This window comes from Lithobates pipiens, unplaced genomic scaffold, assembly GCF_037356315.1.
Source record: "Lithobates pipiens isolate NorthernLeopardFrog02 unplaced genomic scaffold, aLitPip1_a1.2 Scaffold_16, whole genome shotgun sequence".
Lineage (NCBI taxonomy): Eukaryota > Metazoa > Chordata > Amphibia > Anura > Ranidae > Lithobates > Lithobates pipiens.
Genome location: NW_027507748.1, coordinates 630,123,777 through 630,146,689, shown reverse-complemented (window position 1 = coordinate 630,146,689; position 22,913 = coordinate 630,123,777). Strand labels below are relative to the sequence as shown.

Here is a 22,913-nt window from a genome sequence, read left to right as displayed (position 1 = left end):
ATAGGGTGTTCCGGCTTTTCGAATTTGCTGCGAACAGCCCAAATTGTTCACTGTTCGCTGAACAGGCGAACAGGCAATGTTCGAGTAGAACATGAGTTCGACTCGAACTCGAAGCTCATCCCTAGTCACCAAATAAAAGCTTCTGTCCAGCTGCTGGCTTGCTTCAAATTGTAAAGAAGCTGGTAGACATCTTAGGTGACGTCATTGACCAGATATGGTCAGTACAGTATTTGGTCAATTACATCTGCCAGCATCCCCTGTTGATTTGTTGACATTCAATGGCCAGCAAACTGTTATTTGCTATAAGAGGGGATCGTCATGCAGCAGGTCACTGTGTTTTTGTTGGCGAGTCATAAGGACGTTTGCTATTGTGATTGATGGATTTACATTGTAAGATGATGTTTTTTTTCAGCAGTATATCCTACAGGTGAACCACTTCATATGCAGGTTTAAGGAGCCCCAAGCATGTTTAACCACTTGCCGACCGGGCCATAGCCGAAAGACGCGCGGCTGTTTTTTTCTGGGAGGGAGTCCATGGACATCCTCCCAGAATCTTTCTCTCGCGTGCCCCCTGGATCACGCTCCCGCAAACATCCGTGACCGCCGGGTCCGGAAGATCAGGCGCATAACAGATCGTGGTAAACGTCTGCTGGTAGCGGGCATTTACCACGTGATCGCTCCGTCAAATGACAAGTCATGACACCGGTTCCTCCCTCCCCTCTCTGTACTGATCAGTACAGTGCGAGGGGAGAGGAAGAGAGATGGCAGCAGCGCTGTGGGCTGAATGTGTAGTGCCCACAGCGCTGCTTTGTGCCAATAGTCTGCAATACTCTGCCCATACTGTGCAATACTCTGCCAATACTCTGCAACACTGTGCAATACTCTGCAACACTGTGCAATACTCTGCCAATACTCTGCAACATTATGCAATACTCTGCAACACTGCAATACTCTGCCAATACTCGCCAATACTTCGCCAATACTCTCCAATATTTTTTTTTTTACTAGATTTTCCGTTTTTTTTTATTTATAGCGCAAAAAATAAAATAAAAAATCGGTGATTAAATACCACCAAAAGAAAGCTCTATTTATGTGAAAAAAAAGGACAAAATTTCATATGGGTACAGTGTTGCATGACTGAGTAATTGTTATTCAAAGTGTGAGAGCACCGAAAGCTGAAAATTGGTCTGGTTAGGAAGGGGGTTTAAGTGTCCAGTGGTCAAGTGGTTAAGACATCCCCCAAGCTTTTTATTTTTAATGTGGTCCTTACATTTTATTGTGGTACCATGTTGATACTCCTCAGGGTCTGCCAAAGGTGAACCATGTACTCACAATATATTCTCAAACTTCTAGATGAAGTGTGATGAGATAACCCTCCCTTAAAGCGGAGTTCACACAGTTTTCTTTATTTTTAAAAACACCTTGTGTTGTTTGCTCCTAATGCTATTAAACAGGATTAGTAGTTAATGTAGGTTTTCTAAATGTTGTTTTTTTTTAATGATTTAATTTGCTAAACCCACAAACATGCTGTAATCTTCAGTGTGGGCATCAGAGGCCCACTGGTATCTCCTTTCGGGATATGGAGCTGCTGGATACCCAGCACGCACCTCCCTATCTTTTGCATGCACAGTGTGTACAAAGCACAGCACACTTATTGTAGTGGTGGATGCCCATTGACCCCTGGGATTGATGACACTCATATCCCAAGAGCCAATGGGCATACAGACATGACATACCTAATGTACGTTATTACTTAATATAATAAGGTAATGTGGAAGCAGAGGTTTTACAAGAAAAAAAAGGTATTTGCACTGCAGGAAAAAAAAAGGCCACGTAGATAATAGGAAATGATCACAAATGCGCGGGTGGGGGGAGTCCATAAAATGCCTAGGACTCTGACTTAAGGGGCAGGAATTAATGTCAACCTGGAAGACTGAAGCCCTGGATAAAAGGTGATCAGTGCGGCCTGAATGGTATCTTTTAAAAAAAATACCTGATGGGAGACTTTTTACATTTTTATAATTGTTGCTAAAAGTTGAGATTTTCGCTTTCCTAAGGGTGGCTTGATGTGAAGGTTAGGGGAGCAGTAGAGGGAGAGATAGTGTAAGGTGTCATTTGATTTGGGCATCACTGTGTGCGCCAGGAGCTCTGTGCTGAAAAATAACAGTGCCAAACTCCATGTGGTTAAAATCATGACCAATCATATCCATGGCCAACCTTTTTTTTTTTTTTTGCATTATTTTTCCTTGAGCAGCTAGAGGCTCATTCACACAAATGCACTTGTTTTCTCATTGATCAAAATCAGGTGTAGACAGAGCTGACCAAGAGCTAAAAAGACACAGATGACCCAGAAAAATAATCTGGCTCTGGTTTTAACCCTCCCCTACTCTATGTAAAGTGAATTTTTTTTTTCCTTTAGATATACTTTGAAGAAAGCCATATATCTAGAGTTACAATTTTTAACTAGCATTACATATTATAGACAAATAAGATATTTTATGATTCATTGCTAATAAACTGGGTGCCAGGGCTGAATTTCTGCATAGCCTATATGGACCATGACCTAAGATGACAAGGCTGCAAAGAGTGCCTCACATCCAACCACATATTATGTTATTGCCATCAGTGCCAAGGCCAGGTGGTCGAACACCCAGGGCAAAGATGCTAAACTGTGCCCCATCCCCTACTGCTAATGATTGATGCAGATAGGCTTACACCCTGTGTGCTCTAGGTATGCTGTTGTCCCCAATGCTTTGGTTGCCCATAGTTGTAATGGAGGGTGCACTGGGCATGTGTGGCTATTCACTTGGTTTCTAGCAGCTGGGGGTGGGCAGGAGGTTGCAAATGACTGTGTGTTTTCCATGTAGGCTGTGGGTGGTTGGGGTGAAGGGGGCAGAAGTAGGCAAGTTGAAGGGAAGAGTGACAGCAGTAACTGTCAGACAGAAAGACGTGAGCCGGGAGAAGGAAAGTTGCAGTCCACTTGTTGCCCACCAGCGATCTGTAGTATTCTCACTAATTTGGAGCATGCTTATGGTGCACCCCCCCCCCCCCCCACGAGGGCACTAAAATCAGAAGGGCTGCCCCTCCAACCCTCCTCCTTTCCCATCCTGTATCGTGTACTTACAATTCACCCATTCTGAGTCCATAAACCTAAAAGTGAACTGCTCGTAGGGTAGAGTTCTAGGTGCACTGATGCAGTATGGACAAGCCATCTCCTTCACATTTTTACCTTGAGCCTCAGCATGTTTTGTTTGGCTATGATGTCTAATTTTGTTGTGATACATAGTTTTGCCAGTCAATGTAAATAGGGAACCTAATGATAAATCGAGCCCTGCTTGGTGCATTAGTCAATGTAGTAGAGTGAAAATATAGTTATTCTCCTAGAGAACTGTTGCGTTTCATTGTTGTATTGAATTGCCAGCTTTTATAGCAAATGGTTGCGCAAGCATGATCATGTAATTGCAGATAAATAGGGCCTGAATAAACAAGCGATTTCCTTTTCCCTGGACATCTCCATTTATCATAAATTTGTCAAGTGGCAATATCACTTAAAAAGTGTTAAATGGTGCTTAAGACATGCTAAAAATAACTGGTATAACATTGGTTAAGAGGCCACTTTAGTATGCCATAAGAGCATTTTTAAGGTGCCTTAAAGAGGAAGTAAAGGCAATATAAAAAAAAAAAACACCCTGTAAGGCAAAGGCATAATGAGCTAGTATGCATAGCATATTAGCTCATTATGAATAACTTACCTGAGAACGAAGCCCCCGAAGCGGTCCGCCGTCTTCCTCTTCGCCGCTGCCATGTATCCCGGAGTGACTTCCGGGTCTCGCTGCTCCGCCGCTGTGATTCGCCGGAGCCGCGATGACATCACTCCCGCGCATGCGCACGGGAGCCGACACAAGCGGCATATTGCCGCGATCTGCCGTAGACAGCGGTGGCTGTCTTTTTGTAAATATCTCCTAAACCGTATAGGTTTAGGAGATATTTCTTGGACCTACAGGTTTACAACCACTTTAAATGCTATTGCTGCAGCTTCATTATTCAGGCCCTTGACCACCTATCTAATGTGCTTATTGAAATTTCTAAATATATCTATTCTAAACTACTGTTTTTCTCCATCAATAGGTATCATATGGGCTGAAATCAAGCAGATGTGGGATGGAGGATTTCAAGATTACGTCCATGACTGGTGGAACTTAATGGATTTTGTGATGAATTCATTATACCTAGCAACTATTTCATTGAAAATTGTTGCATATTCACAGGTACAGTAAAAACAAATTGTTGATCATTCACATGGACAATACAAATAAGTACCTAAGGAGTCCACAATCTCAAAAACCAAAATTGTTTTACATAAAATAATTGAACAAAAAAATAAATAATAAAATGCATTTAATTGTAAAAAATGAAAACTAATGTTTTCTATCATCAACCACTTAGGACTGGGTAGTGTTTGAGGAGGTGTTGAAAATCACACTCCCCAATTCTGCTTCATGTACTGTATAAGTGCTGGTTAGTTTAACAATCCATAGCAGCTGTAAAAACCCTGTGTTACCTGCTTTCAATTTAGCTACCTTCATTCTTCCTTTCCGCATTGGTTCAAATTATTTGTTTTTCCCGTACCTTTACACCATTGTTATTATCTGCCTGAGAGGGATAATTTACATTGTCAATAGTGAGTCCCCGCCCCTAGAACTGGTAAAGAGACTGAGGGGTGTTGTTTGAGTCAGACTTAACCTTCTGTGAAGAGGCTTCCCTGTCCTTGGCATTAAAGAGGCCCTCTTACTGCTCTCAAATAACTACAATCTGTGCAATCATGTGGCCAAATATTGTTGTCACACAGGAGTTGATTTACTAAAACTGTAGAGTGCAAAATCTGTTGCAGCTGTGCATAGAGACCAATCAGCTTCCAGGATTTTTTGTCAAAACTTATTCGAACAAGCTGAAGTTAGAAGCTGATTGGCTGCCATGCACAGCTGCACCAGTTTCTGAGTGCTCCAGTTTTAGTAAATCAAACCCTTAGACTCCTTTCACACTGGGGCATTGTCAGGCGTTTTTCAGGCGCTTTAGCATTAAAAAAAGCGCCTGTAAAGCGCTTGAAAGAAGCCTCATCTGCAATCCCAATGTGAAAGCCCGAATTTTTTGCTGGGGATGCCAAAAATTTGATGTGTATCTAAGTACAGACCTCTGGGAAAATCAGTAAGCCAATCACACAAGCAGGAAATTACATTTTCAGGGGGCGTTCTTTACACCTGTGTACAGTGTGCAAAACACCTACAGGTAGCCATATTGCATTTTACAGAAAATGACAGCGGCTGCAGATTGAAAAGGAAAGGTAATTTTTAATAACATTCAATTACAATATGACTTGAACTGCAACTGTATACACTATATTGTTGTTGTTTTTTGCTTTTTTTCCCCCCACAAAAGTGGAGTAACCCTTTAAAGACAAAAATCTCAGCAAGAGACTTAAACAAACTATTTAGCCGAAGGAAAGACTTTTTTAAACATACTTAGTACATGGGAAGACATTGTGAATGTTGAGGGATTTAGCCTATCTCCATAATATGTCTTTTTAAATGTACCCACTCAAAAAAACAAAGCAAGTGTCAGAGTAAGTAAGGAGGAGATGGGATATACCGGTAGAGAAAGCAAAAATGTACTGTATTTTATATTTGACCATAGGTTCATTTTATGGATTACATTTTACAATTTTCACTTGGAAAAATACATAAATAATCATTTTCTTTTTTTTTTTTTTCTGTTGTTGGCAGTACAAATCAGAATTAATTACTCGAAATGAATGGGACATGTGGCATCCAACACTGGTTGCTGAAGCATTATTTGCTATCGCCAACATCTTTAGCTCTTTGCGGCTGATTTCATTGTTTACAGCTAATTCTCACCTGGGTCCCCTTCAGATTTCTTTAGGAAGAATGCTTCTGGACATTTTAAAGTTCCTTTTTATATACTGTCTTGTGCTACTTGCATTTGCCAATGGTTTGAATCAATTGTACTTCAACTACGACACCAACAACTTTGATAATAAAACCTTGAACTGCACTGGCATCCGTTGTGAAAAACAAAATAATGCCTTCTCAACGTAAGTTAACTTTGATTTTTTTTTTTTAACATTAGATGGAAAGCCTATTCATACATATTTCTTACCTTTTAGACGTATCTCAGGAAAATTGGCTCCATTCACTAAAGCAGATCGCATGCGCTATTTAGGTGTCCAGATACAGTTTCCCTAAATATCGCTTGTGATCCTGAAATTGTCAATTCACTATGCTGTTTTGTGGTATTTACCACAAAATGCTGAAAATGCTCGGTAAATACTGCATGAAGATACTGCTTTGTGAATGGAGCCCAATGTGTCATGGCTGAATGAAAGCATTTCTGAACATTGTCAGAGTGATGCCACGTACACACGGCCGGATTTTCTGACGGGAAATGTACGATGTGAACTTGTTGTTGGAAAGTCCAACTGTGTGTATGCTCCATCGAACATTTTCTGTCGGAATTTCCGCCCACAAATGTTTGAGAGCTGGTTCTCAAATTTTCAGCCAACTTCACTTTATTGGCGGAAAGTCCGATTGTGGGTACGTGGCAGTAGACTTTTCTAAAAAGAAGGGCTTAGTACAGGCTGAGTGTCCTCTCATTGATATATAATGCAAGAAGCTTAGCTTCTAAGTCTTTAACCCTGTGCTAAGACATACAGTGTTCAGGATTTGCTAGCACTGCACAGACAGGCTTAATTATGGCAAACAAAGCCCCCCAGCAAAGTAAGTTCAGAATAAGTAAGATTTTTCAACACTGGAGTTTTCAAAAAAGAACATTTTAAAATGGTATGCAGCATTTTTTCAAATTTGTTTTTAAGTTATGCTAAGTGAATGAGAATATGTAACAAATATAAAGTAAGTGGTATCCTAAACTAGCTGCAAAAAGTGAAAATACAAATTGAGTTATATTAGATAATATTACATTGCTGTGTAATGTGCAATTTACTGTATGCAAACACATCTGAACATTTGAAAAGTCGAATTCCCAGCCCACTAGTCATATTTAGCTTCACTCATTTCTCATTTAAGTATTTCTAAAGTAGTTTTTTTTTTTTTTTTTCATTTTGAATAAAATAGGGAAGAGTAAGTGGCTGTTGTCCCCAGAACTGAAAGTGAGAGAAAATCTAAAATTCCAGTCGTAGAAGAGCAAAATTCCATTGGCGCACTTGTTTTGTTAACAAGTCTCAAGAGGAAATTTCCCCCCTTTTGGAGAAATTTCCCCTCACTTGATGTTGTGTTTCTGGGAGAGAATGAGAATCAATATCTTCCTAAAGTGTATGTGAACCGCAACAATTATTTGTTTTTGTTTGCTTACGTCGCTGTATATCCAAGGGGGACATGCAAGGAAAACAAAAAACAGCATGTTAGCTTGCACATGATTGGATGATAAAATCAGCAGAGCTTCCCCTCATTTCAGATCTACCCCTCTGATTTACAGTGACTGCACTTCCAAGTGCAATTGAAAGTGCACTTTGCACTTGTAGTTTGGCTTTGAATTTGCCTTTCGTAAATAACCCCCTGTGTGTGTGTGTGTGTGGTTGTGTGTGTATGTGTGTGTGTGTATTTTTTTTTTTCATGTGACAACACTGATAAAATGTCACTTTGCCACAATGTAAAGTAGTGAGTATATAGCTTGTATAACTTTGCTGTCCCCTCAAAACAACTGAACACACAGCCATTCATGTCTAAACCATTGGCAACAAAAGCGAGTACACCCCTAAGTGAAAATGTCCAGATTGGGCCCAATGTGTCAATATTTTGTGTGGCCACCAATATTTTCCAGCACTGCCTTAACACTTTTGGGCATGGAGTTTACCAGAGTTCATGGGTTGCCAATGGAGTCCTCTTCCACATCTCTATGACGGCATCACAGAGCTGGTGGATGTTAGAGACCTTGCGCTCCTCCACCTTCCGTTCGAGGATGCCCCACAGATGCTCAGTAGGGTTTAAATCTGCGGACATGCTTGACCAGTCCATCACCTTTACCCTCAGTTTCTTTAGCACAGCAGTGTTTGTCTTGGAGCTGTGTTTGAGGTCATCATCATGTTGGAGTACTGCCCTGCATCCCAGTCTCCGAAGGGAGGGGATCATGCTCTGCTTCAGTATGTCACAATACATGTTGACATTCAAGGTTCCCTCAATGAACTGTAGCTCCCCAGTGATGACAGCACTCATGCAGCCCCAGACCATGACACTCCCACCACCATGCTTGACTGTAGGCAAGACACACTTGTCTGTGTAATCCTCACCTGGTTGTCAGCACACACATCTGACACCATCTAAACCAGATACGTTTATCTTGGTCTCATCAGACCACAGGACATGGTTCCAGTAATCCATGTCCTTAGTTTGCTTGTCTTCAGCAAACTGTTTGCGGGCTTTCTTGTGCATCATCTTCAGAAGAGGCTTCCTTCTGGGGCGACAGCCATGCAGACCAATTTGATGCAGTGTGTGGCATATGGTCTGAACACTGACAGGCTGAGCCCCCCGCCCCAGCAATGCTGGTAGCACTCATATGTCTATTTCCCAAAGACAACCTCTAGATATGACGCTGAGCACATGCACTCAACTTCTTTGGTCGACCATGGCGATGCCTGTTCTGAGTGCAACCTATCTTGTTAAGCTGCTTTATGGCCACCATGCTGCAGCTCATTTTCAGGGTCTTGGCAATCTTCTTATAGACTAAGGCTACTCTTATGTAGAGCAACAATTATATTTTTTTAGATCCTCAGAGTTCTTTACCATGAGGTGCCATGTTGAACGTCCAGTGAACAGTTTGAGAGAGTGGGAGCGATAACACCAAATTTAACACACTTGCTCCCCATTCACACCTGAGACCTTGTAACACTAATGAGTCACATTAACTGGGGAGGGAAAATGGCTAATTGGGCCCAATTTGGATGGTTTCAATTAAGGGTGTACTTACTTTTTGCCAGTGGTTTAGACATGAATGGCTGTGTGAGTTATTTTGAGGGGACAGCAAATTTACACTGTTATACAAGCTGTACATTAACTACTTTACATTGTAGCAAAGTGTCATTTCTTCAGTGTTGTCACATGAAAAGATATAATAAAATATTTACAAAAATGTGAGGGGTATATATATATATATATATATATATATATGTATGTATGTATGTATATATATATATATATATATATATATATATATATATATGTAGACCACAAAGCTTTTTTTTTTTTTTCACTAAAAACAAGCAGCCTGCTGTACCTTTATTGTATTTATTTTGTTCTGTAATTTTTTTTTTTATTATTTCCTTAAAGCTTGTTGGATTCTATCCACATATATACACATATACATGATTTATACACACTTTTTACTACCCAATGTATTCTCTTTCTTTGTAGGTTATTTGAGACTCTTCAGTCCTTGTTCTGGTCAATTTTTGGTCTCATCAATCTCTATGTAACAAAGGTGCAACCTGATCACAAGTTCACAGAATTTGTCGGTGCAACCATGTTTGGGACCTATAATGTCATCTCCTTGGTTGTTCTTCTAAACATGTTAATAGCTATGATGAACAACTCCTACCAGCTCATTGCTGTAAGCAACATTTTTTTTTTACCTTTTTATTACAAATACCTAATAACATATTTCTTCTATAACAACCCTACAATATAAAATCATGTCAGAAAAAATAAAGTAGCCAGTCTTTCCTCAAGCAGGAGTAGCTGTGAAGTAGCAAAGGAGTTTGTAATGCCTGCTTGAGAAAGAGTTAGTTCTGACCAAAAATGTAGCACAGTTTTAATGTCACGCTCTGTTGTGCTGTTTGTAACACTGAAATATGTGAATTCTGATGGACAAATTGGAGGATAAAATAAAGAAGCAAATTTTAAAATGTCAGTTTGAAGTCCCTGGTCCAGTTCCTTATAATTGCCAGTGACTGTACCCTGGGACACATGTGCAACTAAACAGGTTATACTGGATGGACTTTTGTCTTTTTTCAACCTTACCTACTATGGATTAGGCTCAGATGTAGTGGGTGCTACAGCAACAATCAGCTGGAGACTGGAAGCATCACTGGTCAATGTACATCTTTGCCAGCACACCACGAAGCGACAAGTACTAGCTGAAAGTTCCCCATTGTTGGTGTCAGTAGCAGGAGTTATTCCCCAATGTTGGTGTTGTTTTTAAGAGCTTTTACAAATATGTAAAGCGTGCATATTCAAGGTACAAGTTCAGTTTAAATAATGTTTTATCTAGTACATAGTTGTAGTAAAGCTCACTCAATGCAGAATGAGTATCAAAGCAGCCTCTCATCACATGATTCTATTCTATTCTTTAAAGCCCCCCCCCCCCTTCCATTCTCTATTGTGTGTATCACAGAGTGCTGCTATAAGCAATAATAAAACAGTTCTTATAGAAAATCCTGCATGTTCAGATTCTGAGCCTTTTAGGAGAATAACCCTAAAAAATTAGGCAATTTATGAGGTTGGGTATGCTGTAGTGAGTCAATTCATGTTTGACTTGGAAATACATAGACATTGTTAAGAAAATTATTTTTGCATTATAACATTCATTATTTTATTTTCTTCTAGGATCATGCAGACATTGAATGGAAGTTTGCTAGAACAAAGTTGTGGATGAGTTATTTTGAAGAAGGTGGAACACTTCCCACTCCATTCAATATAATACCTAGCCCCAAATCTGCGTGGTATTTTTTTAAATGGATTCAGAAACAAGTATGCAAGCAATACACAAGAAAAAAGCCTGAAAGCTTTGGAACAATCGGTGTACGTATCTTGTAAAAATATATAACAAAAAGCATACACAACACCAACATACAAGTAGATAATGTATTTTCAGCATTGGTAAATCACACTTTGACTTATTTGGATAACAAAAATGGCTTACATTAATATCCTTAGAACTTGCTTCAATGCTTGTTGTAATGGGAAGATGCCAATAGATTTAGGTGTGTGATCCAATTCATAGGCATGATCAACTTGATTGCAAACGAATCTTCCATTGTCATTCTAGAATTTGTAAGTTTTTTAGAGTTCCTAAAAATTATATTCAGTTTTCAAGCGAAGAAGAGCAACCAGACCTCCCATCTATATAAATATTGAAAGTGTTACTAAACCCACAACAGTAAAATAGTCTGTATATGCAGTAAAGCATGTGTTTTATACTCACTGTGGAACCTAAGGGGTTAATCCTCTGCATTGTGTAAAAAGGCTGTTTGATCCTGTGTTCTCTTATCCTCTCCTTCTGCCACTGTCCCCAATCCATCTCCTGATAGAACAGAGCTTTGGAGTCACTCTGCACATGCTTAGTTTGGTGTGTTTTTTTTTATTTTTTATGATCAGCACTGTCCAGACAGAAGGTCAGGCGTCCCGCAGCCTCATAGAGCAGTCAGAGTAGAATGAAAACTCCTCCTACAAGCTTTACCAGTGCTCGGCCGGACACTAATAGAAGTCACAAAACTGCTATATACTGCTGATGAGAAAGGGTATTTAGCAGTTTATATTTACTAAAATAATTGCATTTCCATGTTCTGTGTACTGTGGGAGAACAGATATAGTGAATGCAGGGTCCTGGGTTTAGTAACACTTTGCTTTGCTATAAATTCTTAAATAGAAGTTTCAAAATCTTCTCAACTTTAATGGCAACTACCAGCAACTGTTGGGTAAATGCTAACAATAAAATAATGTGAATTTAATGTATTTAATGCTCCCAAAACCAGGCTTCTCATATCACTTTAAAGTGGAACTTAATGCTAGGAAATGAAAATGATCGAATAGGTAAGATTTTTAATGTAGACAGAAGAGACACTCTTTGACTCTTCTGCATTAACGTTACTTACCTGCCTGTCTGCCCCATGTACAGTGAGCTGCACAAGCACAGCTTATTGCACAACTTTGGCAAAGCCAAAGCTGATGGAACTCACATACTTGGGTGGAAGTGACATCTTGGACCAGCCAATGACAGTGGCCAGCAATCAAGACCCAGAAGCTGGCCCCCTGAAGATGTCAGTGGCTGGCTAGAAGTTCTGGGATGGTGCATTGTTGGATTGAATAATTTCTCAATTACATTCTATTCCAAAACATATTTTCTTTTCTCTGTGTTCTACCAAATTTTTCTATCTTTCTTTTTGGTGCTGTTTTTGAAGGGCAGCTGGATGATTTGGTAACAAGCACCAGTACTGCATCTCTACTACCACTTTAAATCTTTTAGTCCAAGATAGATATTTGTAGCATGTATCCAGGCCTGGAATCATAATACAATGCAGTCTGTTAACTTTAAGCACTCCAGCCAGGGTCGTTTTCTGAATTCAGTGGGCTTGTGTGTAAGATCTTAAGTTGGGGCCCCTGATGAGCCTGTAATAAGGGAGAACAAGGCCACACTCCAGACACCTATACAGTATATGTACATTTTCATGTTTCATTGTTTTTTTATTGAAGAAACAAGTTTTACAGGACAATACACTATAGGTAACAGATTGGTAGTCATCATACATTAATCAATACCTGTCAACAGTTATGCAGACAAAGCATCAATCATCAAGAGTATTTTACATTGCAGAAACTTTGCTTTATGTGTGAACCATTGTTGTGTTGGTGATGTGTAAGTTTCAGGTTTTTGAATCTATAGAGGTCTTTCATGGAATCATGGAGGATGTTGCTGGATTGAAGAGCTGGATTGCAGAGCTGTACCATTGCAGCCAAGGTTGTCATTACGAGAGAAGTTCCAGTAGGAGCCTCTGCTAGATGCAAGCATAATTTCATATGTGCAATGTTTATGGATCAGTTCTAGGGTGTCTAGTATCGTGGGAGGGTGTATTTTTTTTCCAATGTCTTGTGATATTGAGCCTGGCTGCTAGGAAAATGTGTGTCACCGAGTGACAATCTGATGGTGCAAGAGTATCTATTGTCAGATTCAATAGAGCTAACTCAGGTGAGGAAAGCATTCAAATCTGTGTCACCATTGAGAGAATTTGAAATATCTCCCGCCAATATATCTGCAGGGAGGATAGGATGTGTTGTATGTCCCTCGGCGATCGCAATTCCTCCAGTATTTGTGGGATACTTGTTTATAGAAGATTGCAAGTTTGGCAGGAGTAATATGCCATCTGAGGGAGATTTTTTTAGTTAATTCCCATAATATGGAGCAGCTTGTAGATTTGTATATATTTTTTAAGGGCATTGGTCCATTGACGTTCAGTAAATGTGATTTTTAGGTCTATCTCCCATTGTAAAAGTGGTTTGGATTTTGAAAATTACTTTTTTGATCCGAGGATGGAATAAATTAGTGAGATCCCCTTTTGATTAGAGTTGGAGTTGCAGAAAAAAATGCCACACTGACTTGGGTACTGCATATAGGGGTTTATCTATTTAAGAGAGACCATGTTTCAACCTGAGATATTTGAATAATGTGGTAGGTGGTAAATGGAATTCCTTTTGGATCTCATCCAATGATTTGATATTGGAATTGCTGATAAAGTCTTGAACCTTAGTGATTCTGTGGAGGCACCATTCCTTTAGAGATATGTCAGGAATTGTAAGAGCGAGGGATTCTCTGGGTATAGGTGGAGGAATTAATTGTGAGGAAGGGTCTTGGACCTTTAGCAAGGAGTGCCAAGCTGTCAGTGAAGCCACCATAGGGGGTGAGATAAATTATGCCAATAGAGGGTTGTAAGGTGTGCCTAAAAGCCATGTTTTTAGATTTTGGTTGGGTACATTGGTGGATTCTATTTGCCCCCATCTGGTATAGGGTATGGGTCATATCCAGACCCTTAGTTGTGTGAGAAGGGTGGCAGTATAGTAGTCTTTAAAGTCTACATATCCTGCTCCTCCTGCTGATCTATATTTGATTAGATTATGGTATGCACATAGGGGGTTTTTGTTTGGCCCACAAATAAGTACCCAATGCAGCTTTGAGAAAGGTGAAGTATGATTTTGGTATGGGAAGTCCTGAATAAGTACAAAAGTAGGGGGACCATTAACATTTTAAATGCTGCTAGCCTGCCGGACCAGGAAAATTTGTGCTTTTAAAGGGAATTGAGTTCAGTCTGCTTTTTGGTTAGAAATGGGAGTTTGTGTGGAAAAGATTTACTGTTTTAGTCAATTGGATACCTAGGTACAATGTATTCGTTTCCGCCCAGGTTTTTATCACAAAAAAATGGCCTGGTCAGGAAGTGGGTAAAACCGGAGCTGAAGTGGTTAAACTCAGCACTAATAAAACTCTTCCATCACATATGCTTTTCAGCCTACCTTGTTGAAGAAGAAATTCAACTTTAAAAATAGTCAGCTGCTACTTAGCCATTAGCAACCAGCAACTGTTGAGACAATAAACACTTCAGTCATAAGTACTGATGATTAATGGCCTACCATAAAAATACCCCCCCCCCCCCCCAACATTGGTGCTTAGTGGCTGGCTGCAAAAATTTTCCCCCAGTATTGGTGGTCAGTGGCTGGCTGAACATATAACCTCCCCAGCATTAATGGTGATTTGCTGGCTGTTATATACCCCCTTAGTATTGATGGTCAGTGGCTGGGGCAAAAATGCTGTCCCCCAGCATTGGTGGTCAATGACTGGCTGCAAAAATACATCCCCACAACATAGGTGGTCATTGGCTGGCTGTAAAAATAACTCCTGCAGCATTGTTGGTTAGTAGCTGGTTAAAACACACCTCTCAGGATCGGTGGTCAGTGACTGGCTGCACACTCCCCCCAGAATTGGTGGACAGTAGCTTTAAACCCCCCCCCCCCCCCCAGCATTGTTGATCAGTAGCTAGCTGCAAAAATATCCCTAATAGCATTGGTGTTCATTAGCTGGCTGCAACAATACCCCACCAGCATGGGTGGCCAGTGGCTGGCTTTAAAACAAACCCATCATCATTTATAGTTAGGCTACCTGGAAAGTGTTCTTTTGAGTCCCTTATGGTCTAGTGGGGCACTCTTTGTAAAAATAAAATAAAATAAATCCACTTATTACCTGCCATGAGGTCCTACACAGCTTTCCCTTACTTAGTGACAATGGGGGCCAGAGCACACCATCATGATGGTCAACATTTCTTTTCATACACAACTTGTCCACAGCTAATCAGTCAGTGTGTATGTGGCCATTTCACAGAATGTTGCTGTATCCAGAGGTGGCATTTAACTGCCTCTGAACACAACAAACTATTTAAACTCCATTGCTCATGTTAATGAAGCCTTAAAGTAGTTCTAAAGGCTCAAGGTTTGTACCTTAATGCAGTGGTTCTCAATCTTGTCCTCGAGTACCCACAACAGGCCATGTTTTGGGAATTTCTCTTAGATAAAATAGCTGTCCAAAATACCAAGCCACTGGTTCTGATTTAAAATACCTGTGCAAGCTAAAGGAAAACCTGCATACATGGCCTGTTAGGGGTACTTGAGGACAGGTTTGAGAACCACATCAATATTAATATAGTAAATCAGTCTCATGAAATTTACCAGTGCTGTATTTTTCCCTGCATTAATATGTAGAAAAGCTGACAAATCCCTCTCGTTTTATAAGAGACAGCTGGTATGAAAAAAAAGAAATTAATTTGTTTGTACAAAATGTAATTGTTTTTAAAAACCCCTGTTACCTTTAGATTCTGTCAGGCAACATTTGAGTAGATAATAGTTCTATTTCAATGATTTTTATTGATTTTTGTTTTCAATAAAAGGTCACACATAGAGAAGTCTTTGTAGTATTTTCTCTACAGAACTCAACACGTGTATTAAAGGCACAGAGTTGATGTACAATATGTACCTAAAGTGAAAGGAAAGGCCATCAAATAGAATTGGGTTCCAAGTTTCTGGACCTGAGTTTGAAGCTAACAACCAGTTATGAGAGAACTGTTTTTATCCCAGGGGTGACATTGTAGATTTAGAATCCTTCAGACACAAGTTTCATAATAAGATCTTAGTTACATCAATCTTTCAATATTCAAATAGTATTGGAAGGAGTGTTAGCAGCCAAAGTTACTAGAAAGGAATAAAAGAAACAACAAGAAAAAGAAAAAAGAAAGTGAGCTTCCTGGCCAAGGATTCCCTCCAACCACCCCTTCAGTATTCTACTTAACCACTTACCGACCAGCGCACGACGATGTACGTCGACAGAATGGCACGGGCAGGCAAATGGGCGTACATGTACGTCCCTTTAAATTTGCCGCCCTGCCATCGGGGGCGCGCCGGCGGCGGCACGCTCCCGCGCTGGTCGGGACCCCCGTGAGTCCGGTCGCGGGACCCGCGGACTTGATCGCCGCGGGCATCTCCGCGATCGTCTCACGGAGCGGCCAAATGAAGAAATGCCATTGTAAACAGCATTTCTTCATTCTGCCTAGCAACTAGTGATGCTGATCTCTGCTCCATGTGATTGGAGCAGAGATCAGTGTTCACTAAATGAAAGCCCAACCCCCCCACAGTTAGTAACACACCCCTAGGAACACTTAACCCCTACACTGCCACCCACTGGTTAACCCCTTCACTGCCAGTGTCATTTACACAGGAATCACTACATTTATATAGCAGTGATTACTGTATAAATGACAATGGTCCCAAAAATGTGTCAAAAATGTCCGATGGGTCCCCCACAATGTCGCAGTTACAATAAAAATTGCGGATCGCCGCCATTACTAGTAAAAAAAATAATAAAAAATTATTAATAAAAATGCTATAAAACTATCCCTATTTTGTAAACGCTATAACTTTTGCACAAACCAATCAATAATCGCTTATTGCGATTTTTTTTACCAAAAATATGTAGAAGAATACGTCGGCCTAAACTGAGGGAAAAAAATGTTTTTTTATATATTTTTGGGGGATATTTCTTATAACAAAAAGTAAAAAATAATGCGTTTTTTTCAAAATTGTCGCTCTATTTTTGTTTATAGCGCAAAAAATAAAAACCGCAGGGGTGATCAAATACCACCAAAAGAAAGCTCTATTTGTGGGAAAAAAAGGACGTCAATTTTGTTTCCACGACCGCGCAATTGTCAGTTAAAGCGACGCAGTGCCGAATTGCAAAAAGTGGTCTGGTCTTTGACCAGCAAATTGGTCCGGTCTGAAAGTGGTTAAAGTGATTGTAAACCCCATTCATGACATTTGATCTAAGCACATATACAGTATCTGTAGTGTTTAGTTATCTCTCTCCAAAGCTGTCATTTCTCTCTGATGCTTTGTTCCTCTGTTATCAGCATGAGTCACTTCTGAGGCCGCGTACACACGTGCGGACTGTTGGCCCAACCTTGTCCGCTGAACAGTGTTTGGGCGGACAGTCCGCTCGTGTGTGGGCTTTCAGCGGACAGTTTCAGCGGACAGTTGGACGGACAAGGTTTTACGGAAATTCCGAAAAACTGTCCGCTGAAACCTTGTTTCAACGAACAGTCCGCCCGTGTGTAGGCTTGTTCGTCAAACTAAGTTCCGCGCATGCTCAGAAAGGATTTTCAAGCCGAAAGTTATAATGCAGTGTATAGGACGTCGTATTTTGCGTCCCGTCGTACGTGCCGTTCACGTCATCGCGCACGGTTTCAGCAAACTGTTCGTTCGTCGTGTGTGGCCATGTCCGTCCATGCTAAGTTTGAGCGGACTGTTCGCTCAAACTGTTGGACGGACAAAGTTGGGCCAACAGTCCGCGCGTGTGTACGCGGCCTGACAAGTTCTGTTGGGAGAGAGTTTAGAGGGAGATAAGCAGGGAGCTGGTCTTTTCAAAATACAGCTCTGTAAGTTCCTTCATTCTTTGGGTGGGTGGGTGGGGGGGGGGTCCCTTTCCTCCAATCAACTCTTCACAGTGTAAGCCCAGACTCCACACTAGGGATGAGCCCGATGTTCGAGACGAACGTAAGTTCAACTCGAACATTGGTTGTCTGCCTGTTCACTGAACAGCAAACATTATGCGGTGTTCATGGCAAATTCAAAAGCCATGGAACACCGTTAAAGTCTATGGGACACTAACATGAAAATCCAAAAGTGCTCATATTAAAGGCGTGTATGGGGACCCGAGTCCTGCCCCAGGGGACATGTATCAATCCAAAAAAACATTTATAAAATGGATGTTTTTTCAGGAGCAGTGATTTTAATAATGCTTAAAGAGGAAGTAAACCCTCATGAACCCTCATAAACCCTGCAAAGGTAAAGCATAATGGGCTACTATGCATTGCATAGTAGCCCAATATGTGACACTTACCTGCAGGAGAAGCCCACAATGTCCCCGTCTTCCTCTCTAGTAGCGAGTGTCCATTGTTCACCCCTCTTCCTTCCGGGGCCACGAACTCTGGCTCTGTGACTGGCTGGAGTCGTGCGACGTCGCGTGATGTCACGCATGCGCATGGGAGCCGCCTTTAACAGCATGACCCGAGCTAGAAATGGCACAGCGTGCCCTTTCTAACTCTGGGGCATGCGCAGAAGAAATCGCTGTACGCCGATTTGCAGATATATCCTAGACCATGCAGGTCTGGGAGATATTTCAAGCACTTACAAGTAAGCCTTAATCTAGGCTTGCCTGTAGGTTAAAGGGGTTATAAAGGGTTTACAACCACCTTAAAGTGAAACATTAAGAATGAAATATTCCTTTAAATATTATGCCGGGGGGGGGGGGGGTGTCCTTAGTAGGCCTGTAACAATACCACAGCAAAATTAAATTTCTAAAGGAAAAAATCTTTTTTTTAAACTGTAATGAATTGTCGGATCCCAGCAATATAGATAAAAATCATTGAACAAAATGGCATGGGGACCTGAGTCCTGCCCCAGGGGACATGTAAAAGCTGAGGGCGAGGCCACCCAATGATGTCATGTGACGTTACGTAACTTCAGAAGGGGGCAGGGTCATCCATTTATGTCACTGGATGTCCCCTTCCTCAGCTATATAACAGCTGTCAGTGTAAAGAGGCTTTATTCAGCGGGAGCCTCCCATGGAGGTGGAGTTGTGTTTTTGTTTTTTCTCGGGGTGTGATCGAAGATGAATGGACAGTGTGGGACAGATTTTTTTTATATAATTGTCTACTATTATTTTTACCATTTTGAAACTTTTTTTGGTGAATGTGTAGGGGTACAATGTACCCGATACCCATTCACATGGGGGGCGGGATCTGGGGGTCCCCTTGTTAAAGGGGGCTTACAGATTCTGATAAGCTCCCCACAGACCTCCACATCACCAGGCAAGGGGATCCCAAAGCATCCTCCCCATGTTGAGGGCATGTGGCCTGGTATGGTTCAGGGGGGGGCGCTCTCGACCCCTCTTTTTCCTGCGGCCTGCCAGGTTGCATGCTTGAATAAGGGTCTGGTATGGATTTTGGGGGGGACACCTATGCCTTTTTTTTATTTTGGCACAGGGTTCCTCTTAAAATCCATACCAGACCTGAAGGGTCAGGTATGGATTTTAGGGGACCCCTACGTCATTATAAAAAAAAAATTGGCGTATGGTTCCCATTAATATCCATACCAGACCTGAAGGGCCTGATATGGATTTTGGGGGGACCCCCCACACATTTTTTTTCTAATTTTAGTGTGGGGTTCCCCTTAATATTCATACCAGACCCAAAGGGCCTGGTAATGGACTGGGGGGGAACCCATGCCGTTGTTTTCAATGATTTTTATCTATATTACTAGGATCCAATAATACATTACAGCCGCAAGCAGTTTTGAATGACCTTTTTTTCTTTAGAAATGTAATTTTGCTGTGGTATTGTTTCTAAAAATGGCAAATATGCGCTAATTTAAGTCCTACCAAGAACACCCATGACCTTTTTTTGGATTGATTACATGTCCCCTGGGGCAGGACCCAGGTCACCAAACACTTTTTATGGCAATAACTTGCATATAAGCCTTTAAAATGAGCACTTTTGATTTTTCATGTTCGTATCCCATAGACTTTAACAGTGTTCGTCTGTTCGAAATTTTTGCCTGTTCAAACCAAACCGGGGGGGGGGGGGGGAGGGGGTTTGGCTCAATTCTACTTCACACCCACCCAGATGTACTGCTGAAAGAGGTTGAAATATTTATGTATCATCTGAGGCTATTCACTTCACTGGGTATATGTGAGCGTGTACAACCACTTTAACCACTTCCCGACCAGCGCACGACGATGTACGTCGACAGAATGGCACGGGCAGGCATATTGGCGTACATGTACGTCCAATATTCGTTGCCGCCGTGCCATCGGGACCCCCGTGAGTCCGGTCGCGGGACCCGCGGACTCGATCGCCGCGGGCATCCCCGCGATTGTCTCACGGAGCGGCCGAATGGAGGAAATGCTGTATAAACAACATTTTTCCATTCTGCCTAGCAACTAGTGACGCTGATCTCTGCTCCATGTGATTGGAGCAGAGATCAGTGTACACTAAATGAAAGCCCAACCTCCCCACAGTTAGTAACACACCCCTAGGAACACTTAACCCCTACACTGCCACCCACTGGTTAACCCTTTCACTGCCAGTGTCATTTACACAGGAATCACTGCATTTATATAGCAGTGATTACTGTATAAATGACAATGGTCCCAAAAATGTGTCAAAAATGTCCGATGGGTCCCCCACAATGTCGCAGTCACAATAAAAATCGCAGATCGCCGCCATTACTAGTAAAAAAAAAAATAATAAAAAATTATTAATAAAAATGCTATAAAACTATCCCTATTTTGTAAACGCTATAACTTTTGGGCAAACCAATCAATAATCGCTTATTGCGATTTTTTTTACCAAAAATATGTAGAAGAATACGTATCGGCCTAAACTGAGGGAAAAAAATGTTTTTTTATATATTTTTGGGGGATATTTATTATTACAAAAAGTAAAAAATAATGCGTTTTTTTCAAAATTATCGCTCTATTTTTGTTTATAGCGCAAAAAATAAAAACCGCAGGGGTGATCAAATACCACCAAAAGAAAGCTCTATTTGTGGGAAAAAAAGGACGTTAATTTTGTTTGGGAGCCACGTCGCATGACCGCGCAATTGTCAGTTAAAGCGACGCAGTGCCGAATCGCAAAAAGTGGTCTGGTCTTTGACCAGCAAATTGGTCCGGTCTGAAAGTGGTTAAGTTGGAGAAAGTATGTAGCATATTCATATGTTCCACATTCTCTCAGACCTCTCTTGTTTATCTTGTAGGATTTTTAACATTTTTTCATTAATCACTTCAGCCCCAGAAGATTTAGCCATTGAATGACCGGGCCATTTTTTGCGATTCGGCATTGCGTCGCTTTAACTGACAATTGTGTGGTCATGCGACGCTGCACCTAGATTGACATCCTTTTTTCCCACAAATAGAGCTTTCTTTTGGTGGAGTGACAATTTTGAAAAAAAAAAAACACAATATTTTGTACTTTTTGCTATAATAAATATCCCCATTATAAAAGTGCACTGATTACTGTAAAAATGTCACTGTCAGGGAACGGGTTAACACTAGGGGGCAATCAAGGGGTTAACTGCATTCCCTGTTTCTAACTGTAGGGGGAGGGGACTGACCTAGAGGAAATGACAGATCATGGTTCTTAGCTATTTGGAACTCACTGTCTGTCTCTCCTCACAGAACAGAACAGGGATTTGTGTGTTTACACACACACGTCCCTGTTCGGCCTCTCATGGCCGCGCATGCGTGCGCCTCCAGCAGCGGGCGCCTCTGGCAGTGTTCGCACCTGCTATCCCACTTAAAGGAGCCGACGTATAGCTATGGTGGCTCACAGGATCGTGCCGACCTGCTGCCATATGACCCAGGAAATTGTTCCTGTTTTTTTTTGTTGTGACATTATTGACCACAGATGACTTCCAGGCCTTAGGGTTAGATTTTTTTCCTGGCCAAAAATTGGTAAAAGATGAGTGTCTGAAAGTGTTTTGGTATATCAGTAATTAGTTTGTGTAATGCCCCATACACACGGTCGGAAATTCCGATGGAAAAAGTCCAATTGGATTATGTTGTCGGAAAATCCGATCATGTGTGTGCTCTATCGGACTTTTTCTGTCGGATTTTTCAACGCAAAGTTTGAGAACAGGATCTAAAATTTTCTGACAGCAAAATCCGATCGCATAAATTCCAATTGTGTGTAGACAATTCTGATGGACCAAAGTGCCATACATGCTCAGAATAAACTAAGAGACGAAAGCTGTTGGCTACTGGCCCGTTTATAGTCCGACATACGTGTTTGACGTCACCTCATTCAGAACGATCGGATTTTCTGACAACTTTGTGCAACCGTGTGTATGCAACACAAGTTTCGGCCAAAATCCGTGGGAAAAAGTCAGACGGATTTTGTGGTCGGAATGTCCGACCGTGTGTATGGGGCATAAGCGTGCCATGTGGGCATGAATTGGAATAGTAACCATGGTGAGAGAATACTGTATATCAGTGTGTTTATTCTTGTCCAGTAGCATTTTAGGGCAAGTCCACCAAACCTGGAATATTGATCCTGTGTGCCCGATCCTCTAAAACAATTAGGGGGTCACTGGGAAAGATTTTGGCCAGCCTTGTAAAAAGATTATATTTGGAGTAATTACATGGGGAAGTTGATAGTTATTGGAAATAATTAGCATTTCAACAAACAGGATTTCATGCTAATTATTTGGTCATCTATTTTATTGAGTTATCTATATTTTTGTGACTATTTGGCCAGTTTTTTTTTTCCATTAGAAGATTAGTTGAATAATTTAGAGTTTAATTCATGTTATAATATTTCTACAGATAATGAATTAACTAGGTGAATTTGCTGATTTGGTATTTTGCTTTATTTAATTAAATAAGGAGGAGTTAGTGGTAAGATAGGGTGTAACTAATATGACTGACTGATTTGATTAACTTGAAACACTGAAAATGATAATATGCATACTTGCATATACTTGGGGTCCCGTTAGACATAGGTACTACTTCTGAAATTAAAACTGTTA

General features: G+C 41.0%; 1 protein-coding gene across 1 annotated transcript in view; it reads left to right on the top strand.

Annotated features, from left to right (window-relative positions):
* The window catches only part of TRPC4 (transient receptor potential cation channel subfamily C member 4), a 309,718-nt gene that overhangs the window by 265,767 nt on the left and 21,038 nt on the right, over nucleotides 1–22,913 (top strand). The window contains exons 5-8 of the mRNA XM_077484180.1: nucleotides 4,129–4,268; nucleotides 5,781–6,109; nucleotides 9,438–9,633; nucleotides 10,629–10,823. Of these exons, the coding sequence (XP_077340306.1) occupies nucleotides 4,129–4,268; nucleotides 5,781–6,109; nucleotides 9,438–9,633; nucleotides 10,629–10,823 (860 nt within the window). The remainder of the gene's footprint in view (nucleotides 1–4,128; nucleotides 4,269–5,780; nucleotides 6,110–9,437; nucleotides 9,634–10,628; nucleotides 10,824–22,913) is intronic.